Source organism: Anoplopoma fimbria, chromosome 15 (assembly GCF_027596085.1).
Source record: "Anoplopoma fimbria isolate UVic2021 breed Golden Eagle Sablefish chromosome 15, Afim_UVic_2022, whole genome shotgun sequence".
Taxonomy (NCBI): domain Eukaryota; kingdom Metazoa; phylum Chordata; class Actinopteri; order Perciformes; family Anoplopomatidae; genus Anoplopoma; species Anoplopoma fimbria.
The window spans coordinates 4222683-4238890 of NC_072463.1; the positions used below are offsets into that span (position 1 = coordinate 4222683).

Genomic DNA, 16208 nt, shown 5'->3' on the forward strand with positions numbered 1-16208 from the left:
TTTTAGTACCTTTCTCTTTAGTAAAAAAAATGTAAGACAATCTTAAATAAGGTAATCATAAATCATAAGGCCACCCTGCATACATAAAGGATAAAATAAATATAAATAGTATTTGTGTAAATCTGTTCCTTCTTACTTGATAATTCCTTTAAATCAGGTTTTACTTTTCAATTAGTTATAAATATACTTATACTATAATAACCCCACTACAAAGCCTATGTACATATATATAAAAAATATCTAAATATATACATAGCACAATCAGGATTTATGAGGTGATTTGCAAAGAAACCTTTCAGACTGTAGTTAATTCATACTGAATCTTGAACTACAGCAGCTAAAAACCGAGGCATAGACGAATCAATTTTGATTTCAGAAGCCAGCAGTCGATAAAATCTCACCTTTCCAGAGGTGATACATTAACTGTTGATGTGAACAAACTGGAGAAGTCAATATTACATAAAAAATGATAGTGTACTAAACTTATTTCCAAGACATTTTCCAAGCCGAATACATTTAAAAGGTCAGACATTCTCGGAATGATAAACGGATGCAAAGTACAGAGCGGCCAATAAAAAAGAAAAATCGTCCAAATGAATCTTCATTTAAGTGAAGCCAAACATTCTCTAGTTCCAGTTTGTTAATTGTAAATTTTCCTCTGTGATAATAAACAGATTTTTTGGGGTTCTTTGAGTGCTGGTTGGACAAAACAACACACACGAGGACCTCATCAGATGGACACAATCTTTAGACCTTCATCTTTAACTGCACGTTCTCAAACCGATTGCCAATTAAGTCCTTAGAATATTCCACAAAATTGAAGAAGCCTGAAATGTCTTCCAGCCAAGGAACCGAGGTAAACAGCACATTATTTGATGTGTGCTTCTATCCAGAAAAACCTTGAAGTAGAATGAGTCACATCGGCAGAAACAGAAAAAACAACTCTCCGTGTGTCCTTCAGTTGTCTTGAAAGAGGCAGAAATCCCTTTTCAGACACAACAGCATAATGAGTACAACGAATGCAGGAAGCTCTCCCCGTGTTTCCAGTGAGGGATGCCTTCAGTGTTAACAGGGAAATTAAAGTTTGCAACTCCACGTTGTGACAAGCGATCGACGAAAAAAATGAATAATTCAAACTCAAAATGACAAAATCTCACAATTAAATTTGAAATCTCCTTCTGCAGGACGCTTTCTGTTCTCGGCACTGATTGTTTCATGCGTGACTTTTTTTTTTTTAACATCCTAGACGTTACGCCGATGTTGACAATGTTTGCTCGCCGTCGTCACACACATCGTCACATACATCCTCACACGGGTTGAGCCTCTTTTCCTAATATGAGAGACTATTTAAACATGACGATGGTCTCATTAAGGAGAGGAGCTGTTGGCTCGGCTTCAGACAGCCGTGTCCGCAGGCTGGTGTCTGACGTTGATGATGTCACAGCAGAGCCGTGACCACGGGGCTGGCTACAACCGAGCTGTCTGGCAAGCAGGTGGACTCTGGCTGGCACTGGTGTGTGTGTGTGTGTGTGTGTGTGTGTGTGTGTGTGTGTGTGTGTGTGTGTGTGTGTGTGTGTGTGTGTGTGTGTGTGCACTCAACCATATGCTGTTGGTGTGTGTGTGTGAGTGTTTATATCTGTTCCCACACCTTCATACATCAATGTGTATAATTTGTAGTGGTGTAACAGACCGTAGCTGATAGGTGAACCGTACGCTCCCCCACAGTTTGGCACGCATGTGAACCGTCGATTTATTAACCGTCATAGTGTGGAATAAAGTTTTTAATGAGGATCGGTATCGGACGATAATTAATTAAATATGCGATCAGGAGATAATGCTTTCTAGTCGCAAATCCCCAATAATGCATTGTGGACAAGAACAAGAGCTAGTAATGTCAGCTAACGTACGGAGGTTCCATTGAGTTACATTATGACGTGTTCATGCTCAATTCAGTAAAAATGAGTATTTGGTGATTGTATATAATAATGTTATCATGATGTGTTCAAATGTCATCTTGTAAAATTTTGTTTTTTGGCAACACTGAATAAATATAGTTTTTTTGTAGGAGATGTTTTCATTAAAATATAAAATAGATGCTAGAGAGGGAATTATAACCTGTTTAATTTATATTACTAGCTCTAAGTAGGTGATACTACTTTTTTTAATCAATAAAAAACACAATCTCTTATTTTCTTATCATTTGAATTGTATGTTTATATGCAACAAAAAAAAACCACTATAGATGAAAATAACGTAAAAGGATAGCATTTATTTAAAAAAAATTTTTTTGACACAGAGCGATTGAAATTATTTTTGGAAAACAATGTTGAAAAAATGATTCTGGAGCTTTTTTATACCAGCTCCTTTATCAAAAGAAAGACGATCTATAATCTGATATAGGTCATCAACGATTGGCCATCGGTATCTGCAGCAGAAAATCATGAGCTCAACTAAAGAACTGACATGAATTCTCGTGGAGAGCCTTTCATTTTGACTAATTGTCTAATTGCAGATTTACATTTGTGCCAAGAAATGTCAGTCCTGCAGCATTTGAACATCAGATCTTCCTCTTGTTATCGTGAGGTCTGTGGACTGAAAGCTCTGCAGTAATCCTCGGCTCCTCTCACCTGAGAGGGATTGATAGTCGTAGTGATCCGGGTCACTGGACCCGTCTGCAGCTCGGAGAGAGAGAGAGAGAGAGAGAGAGAGAGACGAGGCATCGTGACTGACCGAGGTTAGCGCAGGAACACGCTCCCATTTAAAACCCTCCACCCTTCTGCGCTCCATCTATTCATACATCTACCTTTTCCATATCTTTCCCTCTCGTTCTCTTCCCACCCCCCGTGTTTTTTTTCGGTCGTCTCAACCTCCATCCGTCACACACACACACACACACACACACACACACACACACACACACACACACACACACACACACACACACACACACACACACACACACACACACACACACAGGTATGGGGTTATGCTCAGGTGCTGTTTGTTTGTGTTTGTGTGTTCATGAAGCCTGGCAGTGAATGAGCTGGGGAGAGAGAGAGTGAGTGAGGCACGCACACACACACACACACACACACACACACACACACACACACACACACACACACACACACGCAAGCAAACCACTCGCTGGAGAAATTGGCTGCCTCGATTTTCCTAGAATGGGAAAAAAAGAAACTCCAGTGCTCGGGGTTTCCTGCTAATTGCTTGCACATTCCCCTCTTCCTCGAGCTCGATTAAAGCCAGGCCACCATCTCCCTTTCATGTCTGCTGTTCTCTCTACACAGCCTTCTACTGTATGCTGCTCCAGCCTCCCCTCCATCCGACAGCATAGCTCACTGCTTTTCATTTGTGGTGTGTCTGTCCCCCCCCCCCACACACACACACACAGAACTACAGTGAATCAATGCGAGGCAGCGGGAGAGAAAATGCCGGCGCAAAAAGTCGAATCTACTGTATATCTGTCTACTGTATATCTGTCTACTGTATATCTGTTTCCCTCTCATGTCAGGTCTTTATGTGTGTGTGTGTGTGTGTGTGTGTGTACATGCATGTGGAAATTAATGATTTGGACTCTCTACATTAGAGGATGTGACCTTTTCAAATAAGATAAAGATTTGACATCCCGTTTTAATCAAATTTAAGCTGACGTATTTACAGCTCTTTAACATGCGGGGCCCCGTGAGAATCAAACCACCGTCCTCAGCAGCGTCGGGCGCCCTGTCCTGTTCAGTAGCTGTCTCTGTGCTTAGCTCGCCACACTGACAGAATTCAAATGAAGCCACCTTGGCTACCTGCTGTTCTCCAGCTCGTCGTCTATACAGTGAGTCTCTCCTGTTTAATCCTCCACCTGAGGCTGGCGTGGTGTCGTCTTTTGTCTTCAGGCTCCTCTCTACACTGCAGGTGAGATCCTCCTGCCCTTGAACATCACTCAGTGTGAACCGTGCTCGCACAAAAACAACAACAACAACAACACCAGATATTAACGACACAAAACCTGCTGGAATACGGATGCAGTTTTTGTCGCTGCAACAAACAGTGATGATGAACGCCATCAGGACGTGAGACGAGGACAAAAAGGACATCGGATTCAAAGTGTGGGAAGTCTTAAAAAAACAAAAACTATGATATACAGATGACTGTGTGCAAACTAAACATCTAACAGGTGTATGAAACACACACCCCCTCAGTCTCAGCTGGAGGCAGAAAATGTGTCATAGTGCAGCGTGATGCGACTCGTTAATGCATTTTGATTACATTTGGGGGTTATACATGATGAGACGTGTGTGTGTGTGCTCCTGTGTGTGTGCTCCTGTGTGCTAACCCCTTTGTGGGTCTGTATTGTGCCTACTATACATATTGCCACACTCCATTTAGCATGTCGGTGTTCTTGCTCAGGCACGTGGAAATGGAAGCTTTGGGAATTCATCGACACGGGCATCTTCAGACAGCTTGGAGTAATTACTATGTGTGGGGGAGTGTGTGTGTGTGTGTGGGGGGGGGGGGACGGGACGGTGGGGAGTCTACCACTCTGTTGTGTTCTGTTTGTTGGTTTGAAATTAAACTCAAAAAGGAGAAAGTAGCCTGCGCGGCACAAACTGTTCTGTGCTGGCATCGCTGTGCAGCTTTGGTCGACCACACGAAAGCAATATCAGACAGGAACCGAAACTAACGGCTCGTCGGTAAGCAGTACTGATTCCTGTGCTGAAACCTGTACAGTGAGCTTTCATCTGCAGTGAATGTGTGTGTGTGTGTGTGTGTGTGTGTGTGTGTGTGTACACTCGGGTAGAACTGTCGCCTAATTACACGCCGACAAAGCCGACTGCCTGTCATGACCAAAGACGAGAGAAGGACCACCAACATTGTCTGTGTTTTTATTTTCTCTAAAAGGTGCATTTATGTGTGTTTATGTGTGTAAAAGTACATTAACTTCATTTCCATGTGTGTGCATAAGAGATTATGTATGTGTGTATTTGTTCTTACTTCTGTGATTCACTCTACTTAGAATCTAGAGACGATGGCTGCAGACAATCTGCTTTATTTCTGAGCTAAAAGCATCTATTGTATTCAGAGCGAGCTTAAGAAATGACCTCTCCGTTAAGTCAAATTAAAGAGGACTACACTAAAGGGCTCCTAACATCATTTTCTCATCCTCAACTTTCACCCGCTGAAAACCGCTTAAATACTCATAAATTCCTGCATGTAATCTGCTGCTGAAAACAAAAGCGGTGCTTTACATCCAATTGTGTGAATATAAAAAAAAAAAAGAAGAACTTCCCCATTATTGTCAATGGCACTCAGGGTTATAAATAACCGTACTGGTGTAGATCCAGTCTGACTTGATTTATAATTAGTGGTTGTTCTTCAAGGATGCAGCACATTCGTATTTTAAACCAACGTTTTATCTGTTGGTTGGAAAAGAGGAGAAAACTGTTCTGCTTTCATCCTCTCAATAGTAGATGCTTTTTATACTTCCACATCTGGAGCTGCTATAAAGCAACAAAAGACATGTGGAATTAAAAAGGGTTGCAAAAAGAGAAAACGTTAAGTACCATGTTGGAACAACAGGGTTATTTTTATACATGGTGCTGCTTTAATACATTGTACATCCCATATTAGTTTGTTATTCCCAAACACAATACTTTTCAGTACAACTTTATAAACTGGGTGATGTTTGGCTAATTTTTTGGATGATTATGTTCATGGGTTACTTTGCTTCCATGACATTTTTTTTTTAAGACTAGTTTAAAGAAAACATCCAAAATACAAATTTAGATGTTTATTTCACTTCTTTGTCCATTTGCGTCGGTAGATTTCTCCTAAATTCACCAAATGTCAGGATGAGATAATGCCTCATTTGCATATCTAAAACATAACATTTCAGAAAACTTGCAATACAAAAAATATTTGTCTTAATGTCAGTAATCAACTGGGGACGTTTCATGGTAATATCTATTAGTTATTTATTTTTTTTGACTCTGAGCTAGAAATCTCCACTTCAGTAACACTTACATACGCCAAACATTCCAGTTTCATTGCTATCAATATTTTGAAGGTTGAAGAGGGATCGGTTCATATATTATTCACAGCCTGATTAATAGAACATTTCATTTTTTTATGGCTGTTGAGAACTTGTAATACAAAATATAATTGTCTTTTTATAAGTAATCTACTGGGGAAGATTTATAAGGATATCTAATTGAAAATTGTGAACCGAGTATTTAGCTAGTGTTGTCTTAAAAATGATATTCTAGAGCTGCATGGTTGATCGTATAAAGACCTGGGCTGCAACGTGTGACTATTTTAAATGTAGCTGCTCGTTTAATCTATAAAATGTAAAAAAAATTGTGAAAAGTAGGCGTTAGAATTGACCAAAGCCCAAGGTGATGAATTCGTATGTCCTGTTTTACTAAGTGTAGCATATAGAAGTATAAAATCTGCACATTTAAGAAACCGTTGGGCATTTTTGCTCAGAGAATGACTCAAATGATTATCGGATGATCAAAATAGTTTCCGATATGTTTTTGTGTTGATTAGCCGATTGATCACCCGACACACCTCTGCAGCTCTAATAAAGACTATGATCTTAAATCATGCCTCAATGCAATCTAATTATTTTGTGACACTGATTCTGTTGGTATTAGTGGAGAGATCCAATGCATCCAACTCTCTCCCCAAGCTGCATCAACACATGACGCAATGTGACAAACTGTGCACAGGAAGAGGATAATGTTTGTGAGTGAAATGTGGTGAAAGTAATAGCTGCTCAGGAACAATAAAAATGAGTTGCAATGCGGAAACTCCATGGTGGTGAGGAAGATGATCTATGCACACAAAACAATGTCAACAATCAATATGTTTGTGAATCATATGCAAAAATAATTTAAGGCTGTTTTAGGGGCTAGTTTCAATCAACAGTTTGGTGACTTTTTTAGAGAAGCAAGACCGGTTATTCCGGAAGGGGAATTCAAATTCTCTTCAAAGACCAGCAGATAAGAAAGTGTGAATATGCAGCAGAGCTCCTCCATCTACTGAAGGGGTGAAAACAGGGCATAGATGTTCTGTGCACAACCAGACACCAAAATTGCTCCAAAATACCAAACAGCTGCATTACAGAGATGAGGAAACTGCGTCTCGGTGAGAAAATGCAGATTCACAAATGCAAAATGTTTTCGATGCCGCTTGTCATCCAGATTCTTTTACTTTAAAAAAAAAAACATTAAAGTTAATGTGGTTGTCCAATATTGAGTAAATACAGAGCATGAATCAAACTGTTTCTTAATTATTACACTTTCTATGACGTCTACTTTTTTTTTAAGACTTAAAAATCCTACTTATAATGTGTTAAATAGTAATGGCACTATATAATATAAATATAAATATTCCAATAAGACGTAACACATTATGAAGCATTTTATATTGACTTATAAGGTCACTTACTTACATTTTATTTCATGGTGTTTTATAATTCTCATTGTTAAAATACATTCAAATATTTACATTTATAATCACATTATAATGCATTATAACAGTGATTATAGTGCAGTTATTATGCATTATAATGTAATAAAGTGGTAGTAAAGTGAATAAACATATCGTTGAATCTATGCAAGAACTGACAAAACGCTGCAAAACGTAGTTTTCACTTTACTTTAAGCAAACAACAACCATTAACAGTAACTTATTATCGCGTCATATTGATTTAAAACATTGAATATAATGCATTATTAAAAGTATGGGAAATATAATACACTTCAATCCCTCCAAAACAAAGTCAGTGAGTGACCAGCTACTATGAAGTAGAGTGATACTTTTACCTTAAAACTATTTATAATGTGTTATGATTATTGTTAAAAAACATGAATATTTATGAGAGGATTTAACTATAATCATACAGTGCTATAAGCAGTTAAAGACATGGGCGCCATAGAGTGTTACTATAATGATTGGTACTTCCTTTAGTACCAACAGTAGTTGGCAGTAGTACTGCAGTAGTGGTAATTGTACTTCATTGATGTCACAGTGAGAAAATATATCATCACTGTAATACTAAGTAAACTCACTATTCAGTAAATAATCATTAGTGCTCACTAATCTGTCTGTTAATGTTCATTCATCACCTTAAACTGTTCTGCTCTGCATTTCTGCTCCTTGGTGATTAAATAGATTGTGATTATGATAAAGATTAATACACATACTGAGTACACGGTCCACAGAAATGACAGGAAGTGTTTTCATCACACTTTGAGCATTACAGGCCTGATGGTTTGAAAAAAAAACAACACTCTGCTCTGGACACTTTAAAAGAAAAATAATTTATGAATTCAAATATCCAGATATGAGTGTGTTTTTATGTAAATGTGTGTGTGGGAGAAGGAGGATTAAAAACAAAGAAGATGGGTGGGAGACATAAAGGCAAACAAGAGAAAAAAGTGTGTGTGTGTGTGTGTGTGTGTGTGTGTGTGTGTGTGTGTGTGTGTGTGTGTGTGTGTGTGTGTGTGTGTGTGTGTGGTAATTGTAATGAATGTGTGGTCTTCTTCGTTCGGTGTCCCTTGAAGTGTGCATGATGAGTGTCCATGTTGACACATCTACATAATTGCTGTGTGTGTCGACCAGCAAAGGATGTAGATGGAATGAATTGTGCACATAATTACATGCAGTGTGTGTACACGGACCATATCTGTGACCCAGTCGGGTGTGTGTGTGTGTGTGTTTGTGTGTGTGTGTGTGTGTGAGAGACACTTAAAAAATAAAAAATGCTTATGTGTGTGTGGCAGTGGGCGTGGTCTGCGCTCAGCAGCAGGGGGAGAGAGGTGTGGGAGTGGTTCATGGGAACAGTGCCGTGGTGAGTTCAATCAACACAGCTGTAATGTGGTGCTAATTATGCCGAATCTACTTAAGCAGTAGCAGACGGGAGTTCGAGAGGAGAACAGTCAGACACGCGGAACGAGGACTGAGACGAGAGCGTGAAGCCATCAGAGTGGTGGCGTTCCGGGAACGTGGACCGAGTGCGCCCGAGAAGCCGGGCAGCGAAGCGGAGCGCACGACGGTCCGCATGTTGTGTTGTATTTTGAAATAAATAAATATACCTTTGTTAAACTTACCCGCTGAAGCCGTATCTGTGTTGGGGAGAACCTACGGTAGTCGAGAGTCGGCTACACTGGCGCCTGAAGAGGGACCTCAACACAGGGATGACGGAGCAGCAGACACAGCCGGTGGCGGCGTTGGCCCAGATGCTGGGGAGATCGCGGCCATGCACCAGCAACAGGCAGAGGTGAACCGGCGGCAGATGGAGGCACTCCACAGCCAGGCGGAGATGCAGACCCGGGTCCTGGAGAGCCTGCTGTCCCGGTCGGGGGGCGGCTCCACCCCCTCCGTCACCACTCACGGGCATCGCGCTCCACAAAATGTCCGTGGAAGACGACCCACAGACCTTCCTGGAGATGTTCGAGGGGACAGCGGCGGCGTGCGGGTGGCCGGCGGCGGCGTGGTCCGTGCGCCTGCTCCCCTTGCTGTCAGGGGAGGCCCAAACTGCGGCGCTCGGCCTGCCAGCGTCCTCGCAGGGAAATTTCCAGGACATAAAAAAAGCCGTCCTTGATAGGACAGGTTTCTCCCCCGAGGACCACCGTCGCCGGTTCCGGGGCACGAAATGGACACCCACGGACCGTCCTTTCGTGTATGCCCAGAAGCTGAGGGACGCGGCTAACAGGTGGCTACAGCCAGGGGAGTCTGATGGTGAGCAGAAGATGCTGGAGAGGATCGTTATTGAACAGTTTTGGAGGGGACTGGGACGTCGGAATGGGTGCGGTGCCACCGACCTGGGGAGGAGGGTCCGAGCCCAAGCAAAAACGAGATTCAATACGTCCTGGACCTGAGAGCAAAACTCCACACACTGGGGCAATGTTCACGGGAGAATTTGCTTCCCTCTTCCAGCTCCAAACTGCTCGCTAAGTGGCAAGGGCCCTTTGTGGTCACACAGCGAGTGGGCGATGTAGACTATGAGGTTGTGCGTTCTGACAGGGGAGGGGCAACACAAATTTACCACCTCAACCTCCTCAAAGCATGGAGAGAGGCAGAGCCTGTTTCTCTGGTGACTACCGTGAAAGAGAGGGATGAGTTGGGGCCTGAGGTGCCAAATTCCACCAATCCAGCCTCGCTCCGTTGTGAAGACCATCTCACTCAGTCCCAGAGAGCAGATGTGGCTGCGTTGCAGCAGCGCTTTGCTGATGTGTTCTCCCCTCTGCCAGGACGCACCAACCTTATACAACACCATGTTGAAACTCGCCCAGGCGTGACAGTACGATCACGGCCTTATCGGTTGCCTGAACACAAAAGAAAGGTAGTTCAGAAAGAATTGAAAGCTATGCTGGAGATGGGGGTAATAGAAGAGTCCAATAGTGCCTGGTGTAGCCCCATTGTTCTGGTTGTCAAGAAGGATGGGTCTATACGGTTCTGTGTGGACTACCGCAAGGTGAATGACGAGTCACGGTTTGATGCCTATCCAATGCCCCGGGTCGACGAGCTCCTGGACCGGCTCGGCACGGCTCGGTTTTTCACGACACTGGATCTGACCAAGGGCTACTGGCAGATTCCCTTATCTCCAGAGTCCAGGGAAAAGACGGCTTTCTCCACTCCGTACGGATTGTACCAATTCGTCACACTTCCTTTCGGGCTGTTCGGTGCCCCAGCCACATTCCAACGTCTCATGGACCGGGTACTGCGTCCACACGCTGCTTATGCTGCCGCCTACCTGGATGATGTGATCATCCACAGCAACAGCTGGGCGGAGCACATGCAGCGGGTGTCCGCGGTGCTTGAGTCTATGAGACAGGCTGGGCTCACCACCAACCCGAAGAAGTGTGCGGTTGGACGGAGGGAGGTACGGTATCTGGGGTACCACTTGGGTGGAGGGCAGGTTCGTCCCCAGGTCGACAAGACAGCAGCGATTGCAGCCTGCCCGAGGCCCAAGACCAAAAAAGAGGTGAGGCGGTTCTTGGGGCTGGCAGGGTATTACCGGCGGTTCATCCCCAACTTCGCCGACCTAACCAGCCCCCTGACTGACCTGACTCGAAAGGGTGCCTCAGATCTGGTCCAGTGGACGGAGCAGTGCCAGCTGGCGCTTGAGAGGGTAAAACAGGCCCTCTGTGGGGAACCTCTTCTCCACACACCTAACTTCTCTCTCCCTTTTATCCTGCAGACTGATGCCTCGAATAGGGGGCTGGGGGCCGTTTTGTCCCAGGAGGTGCAGGGGATCGACCGCCCAGTGCTTTACATCAGCCGGAAGCTGTCCGAGAGGGAGTCTCGCTACAGCACAGTGGAGAATGAAGGCCTGGCGATCCGGTGGGCGGTCGATGCCCTGCGTTACTACCTCCTGGGACGCCCATTCACCCTCTATTCGGACCATGCCCCTCTACAGTGGCTCCACCGCATGAAGGATGCCAACGCCCGGATCACTCGGTGGTATCTGGCGTTGCAGCCTTTTAAATTCAAAGTGGTCCATAGGCCGGGGTGCAGATGGCTGTGGCAGACTTCCTTTCCCGCTCACAGGTGGGGGGAGTAGGCTAGGCCGGACGGCTCCCCGGCTTAAGTCGGGCGGTGGAGGTGTGTGGCAGTGGGCGTGGTCTGCGCTCAGCAGCAGGGGGAGAGAGGTGTGGGAGTGGTTCATGGGAACAGTGCCGTGGTGAGTTCAATCAACACAGCTGTAATGTGGTGCTAATTATGCCGAATCTACTTAAGCAGTAGCAGACGGGAGTTCGGGAGAGGAACAGTCACACACGAACGAGGACTGAGGCGAGCGTGAAGCCATCAGAGTGGTGGCGTTCCGGGAACGTTGGACCGAGTGCGGAAGCCGGGCAGCAGCGGAGCGCACGACGGTCCGCATGTTGTGTTGTATTTTGAAATAAATAAATATACCTTTGTTAAACTTACCCGCTGAAGCCGTATCTGTGTTGGGGAGAACCTACGGTAGTCGAGAGTCGGCTACAGTGTGAATACACTTGTGCGTGTGCGGCTGTCTTGTCGTGTCTTGGTTGGATGTGTTTATGTGATATCTCAGTGTGTGCGTGTATATGTGTGTGTGTGTGTGGTACTGTATAATAATTTGTGTGTGTGTGTGTGTGTGTGTGTGTGTGTGTGTGTGTGTGTATGTGTGTTTCTCCTCTGCCCAGATGGCTGTGCTCAGAGGATGGAGCCTCTGCGATCTGTTGCCAGCGGTGAATACTGATCAGAGATCACTGTCACATCTACAGCACACACACACACACACACACACACACACACACACACACACACACACACACACACACACACACGCAGTCACGCACGCACACGTCATCCGTCTTCACTCACACACACCTCCACTTCCACATGGTGGAACTACTAATTCACACGGCCACTGTGTGTCCTCCATGCTGATATGTCCCGCGGCTGGGCGGGTCACGGCTGCAGCGCTGATTACCAGTCTGCCTGTCACACCTGAGGATCGACACCCTGCCGGCTCCAGCCACGGGAGATTACAGTTTAATGCTGTGATTATGATATTTTATCAGCGCTGTTGAAGAAAAGACGGCAGGAACGTGGATTTATAGTTAACGAAATGTATTTTTTTTTTTTACAGATTTGGAACATTTTGAAGCTAGAATATTGACTCTTGAAAGCACCAAACTACCAACAATTTAATCGAGTAAATGGACAGAAAATTAATCGGCAACCAGTTTGATAATCAATTAATCATTTGATCATTTCTAGCAAAAAATTCCAAAAATTCCATCGTTCAAGCTTCTCAAATGTGAGGATTTGCATTTGATGTTGTCTTTTGATAATTAAATGAACATTTTTGGTATTTTAGCTTTTAGTCAGACCAAAACTGAAATTTTAAGACGTCACCTTGAGCTTTTGGGGAGATTGCTAATTTAATTATTCATAATTGTTTGGCATTTTATGGACTCAACAATTGAAAGACTTACTGCTGATTCATTTTTTATGTAAATTCCCTTTTGTATATTTGAAAAACAACAATACTTCTTTCATTATATCATTAATTAATTAGAGTTTCTCCTCGGAAATGCTGAATATTTCTACTTCTGGCTGCGTGATTAAAAACATTATCGTGATACTAACACGAATTATGGATATTGATATATATGATGATATGGCAAGAATGCACAAATCTTGTTATGCATCATATACAACTAACCCTTGTTTCTAGTACACTTTACTTAGAATAATCAATATGCATTACAGAATTGTGTACGACGATACGATCAAAATTCTAATTCACTTATTCTTTAATACCATGAAGCAAAATATCATCTGTTCCTTTGTTGCATATTACGTCTTTAGTGATGAATCATGAATAACAATCGAAGAGAAACCACTACAGGAAACAGTTAATCCTCAGCGTCATATGTCAAAGTGGAGCCATTCCGTAGATACCTTAGGTAAATCAAAACACGCGTCAGGATTAAATCAGAAGCTCTCTGCAGTATCATTACAATGTGTAATCGAGTGGTGAAGCTCTGTGGTAATTTACAGCTCCATAAAGTGAGTCCCGTATCTCCATGACCTCCTCCCACATCGCCAGCTGCTCCTTCACCTGTCAGCAGGTAGCCGGCAGATAATGACACGATGTGGGAGATTACCTGCAGCATGCCGCAGCGAGGGATCGCTAATGCTCACGGATGACAACACCAATGAAAACATCTTCCTGAAATCAGTTTGCGTGATCTGTACTGGAAGCTTCATCTGAACATTCTGATGGGCGACGTGTCCTCGCTACGCACGTTGAAAACGTGCTGCGTATGAAAAGCTCGCTCTGCTTTTAATTCCACAATCCAGATGGCGGACGGTAGAAATCTAATCCTCTGGTAAAGTGGATTGTCCAGTCACTGGACCTGATCAATAACACAATCACATTCCTGCAGATGTAGTTTGCTCGTTTTTTTCTCTGATGGGCAGCAAATGGTTAATAAGCCTAATCTAAAGCCAAGGTTAAACTACACCACTCTACAGGCAGAAACTAAGAATGTAATCAGGTGGGTGAGACATCTGATAGGACATCACTGGATCAGACATTTTGACTCTTCTCAAACCTCAACCTTTCCTCTGATTGGGCGACAAAAACCTTTTGAATACCTTTTTTTTTTTTTTTTTTTCTGTTTGTCAGAAGCGGATTGTTCTGCTGCGAGGATGAAACCTGCCCTCCAATCAGCACCGAGCAAATGAATGCAAATCACTCTTAGGAGGACGAGCCAGAGCGGTGTCCATCACGCCCCGACACACACTCTGAGATGTAGTTAGTGTGCACGGTGCGTGACGCTCACACGCACACGCATCTCACAGGAGCACGACAGACACACACGCAAAGAAATGTACATTCCCACACATTATCCCATACACAAAGACAAACAAAAACACGCTCGTGCACACACACACACACAGATGATATTCCCGCACTCGCATTATTCCCCATAATGTCCCCATCACACACACACACACACACACACACACACACACACACACACACACACACACACACACACACACACACACACACACACACAGACGCAGTATCCCACTCTGCCTTCCCAGACAAAATGAAAGTGGGGAGGCAGCCGCATCACACCTCCAAATGGGCTCCGGTCTCTCAGAGGACTTTCAGTGATGGGGAGAACTCGCGGCTCTCCTGTGGCTGTCACTGACACTAATCTGTCTTTCTCTATCTCACACAACACACACGTGCACACGTACAACACACACACACGCACACACACACACACAGACAGACACGTGTGCACATTCACAATCACACTGGCTTCATGTGCCGTATCCATCCCTCTCCGTCTGGTAAGCGCACTTGCACGAGCCTCCCCCCACCCCCACCGTCAGCGTAACACATGAGATGAGAAAGTGCATTGTGAGCTCGCTCTGCATTCCAGCTGTCTCTGCTCGACAGGTAAACCCGCCTTTGGCTCGGCGGGTTTTTGTAAAAAAAACAGACGTTTTCTATAGAAGGTTTACGCAGGAGCCACTTGTGTCGCATACCAGACATGAAAAAGAAGAAGAAAACCCAAAGAGGAGAAAAAAAAAAAAAAAAAAAAAACCGCCAAACGCGTGCTCTTACAAAAATGCAGCAACAAAACAACAAACATCTGCATTTCTGTATGAGCACACTGTGGCTTCTACAACTCCACCTCCTCTGGAGATAAAATGAAAACAGGATTTTTCACAAACTGAACATTGCCTCACAGAAAAAACACCAAGTATGTACAGTAGGACACATGCACAACCCCAGAACCAAACATCTACATCTACAGAGTGGAAGTGGAGGTGGGCTGCACATGTGTTTTGCACAGAGGGGGTTCTCAGGTTTCACTAGGTAGGGAACCCCAAGGTTCTCCCGAGTCAACGCCGTGTGGTGCACACAGCTGAGGAGCAGCTCTGAGAGCTTTCTGGATCCACTTACCCGAAGGCACAAAATGCAGAACTTTGTTGGTCTCCATGGCTAAGCAAGTGGTGGCGAACGCACACTTCCTCTCTCCAACCGCCTGCCGCCCCCCCAAAAAAGTCAACCCATCATGGTTGTGTTATCCTGTGCTGATTGAGTGTGAGATCACCTCTGCTCCCTCTGCTCTGCTCTGTTTCTGACTGCCTCTCAGACACATGCAGTGACTCAGCCCCGCTCTGCCTGCCTACTCGCTGTCTTCGCCGCTGGGTCCTAGTGCCTTCTCATTTTTTTCTTCACCCCCCCAACGCAGCGAGCCCAACATGCAACATGTCACCCTGTTGTCAGCCACAGCGGTGCTCACCTGGTCTCCGTCGCTTTGTCCCAACTGTCCAAACTAGTTTTTCTCCATGAATGTGCAGCTTATCTCTCTCAACGATCTCATGCACCAACGTCTAAACTTGTAGACGCCGGCTGGGTTGTGTTGGGACAATGTCAGACAAGAATGGAATGGTGATAAAGCCGGAGTGTAACCGGGTCCAAAATCACCAGATCTTTTTGCTAAACTTGCGTGCAGACAGTATTGCTTTGTCTCTTTTCTGCAAAAATATTGAGGATCATTATTTATTGAAGATAAATCTAATTCAATTCAGGCCGAAGCCCAACGAAAGACTGATAGCTTTTCGGTCCAGCTCAAAATCTCTCTCTCTCTCTCTCTCTCTCTCTAGTTCCCCTTTTTTTGTCTCTT

The 16208-nt window shown here is 44.2% G+C and overlaps 1 protein-coding gene across 1 annotated transcript in view; it reads right to left on the minus strand.

The window, feature by feature from the left end:
- Window positions 1–15602, minus strand: part of slc4a11 (solute carrier family 4 member 11) — a 95039-nt gene extending 79437 nt beyond the window's left edge. Inside the window, exon 1 of the mRNA XM_054613318.1 lies at window positions 15482–15602. Coding sequence (XP_054469293.1) covers window positions 15482–15518 — 37 coding nt within the window. The 5' untranslated portion in view covers window positions 15519–15602. The remainder of the gene's footprint in view (window positions 1–15481) is intronic.
- Window positions 15603–16208: the final 606 nt, after the last annotated feature.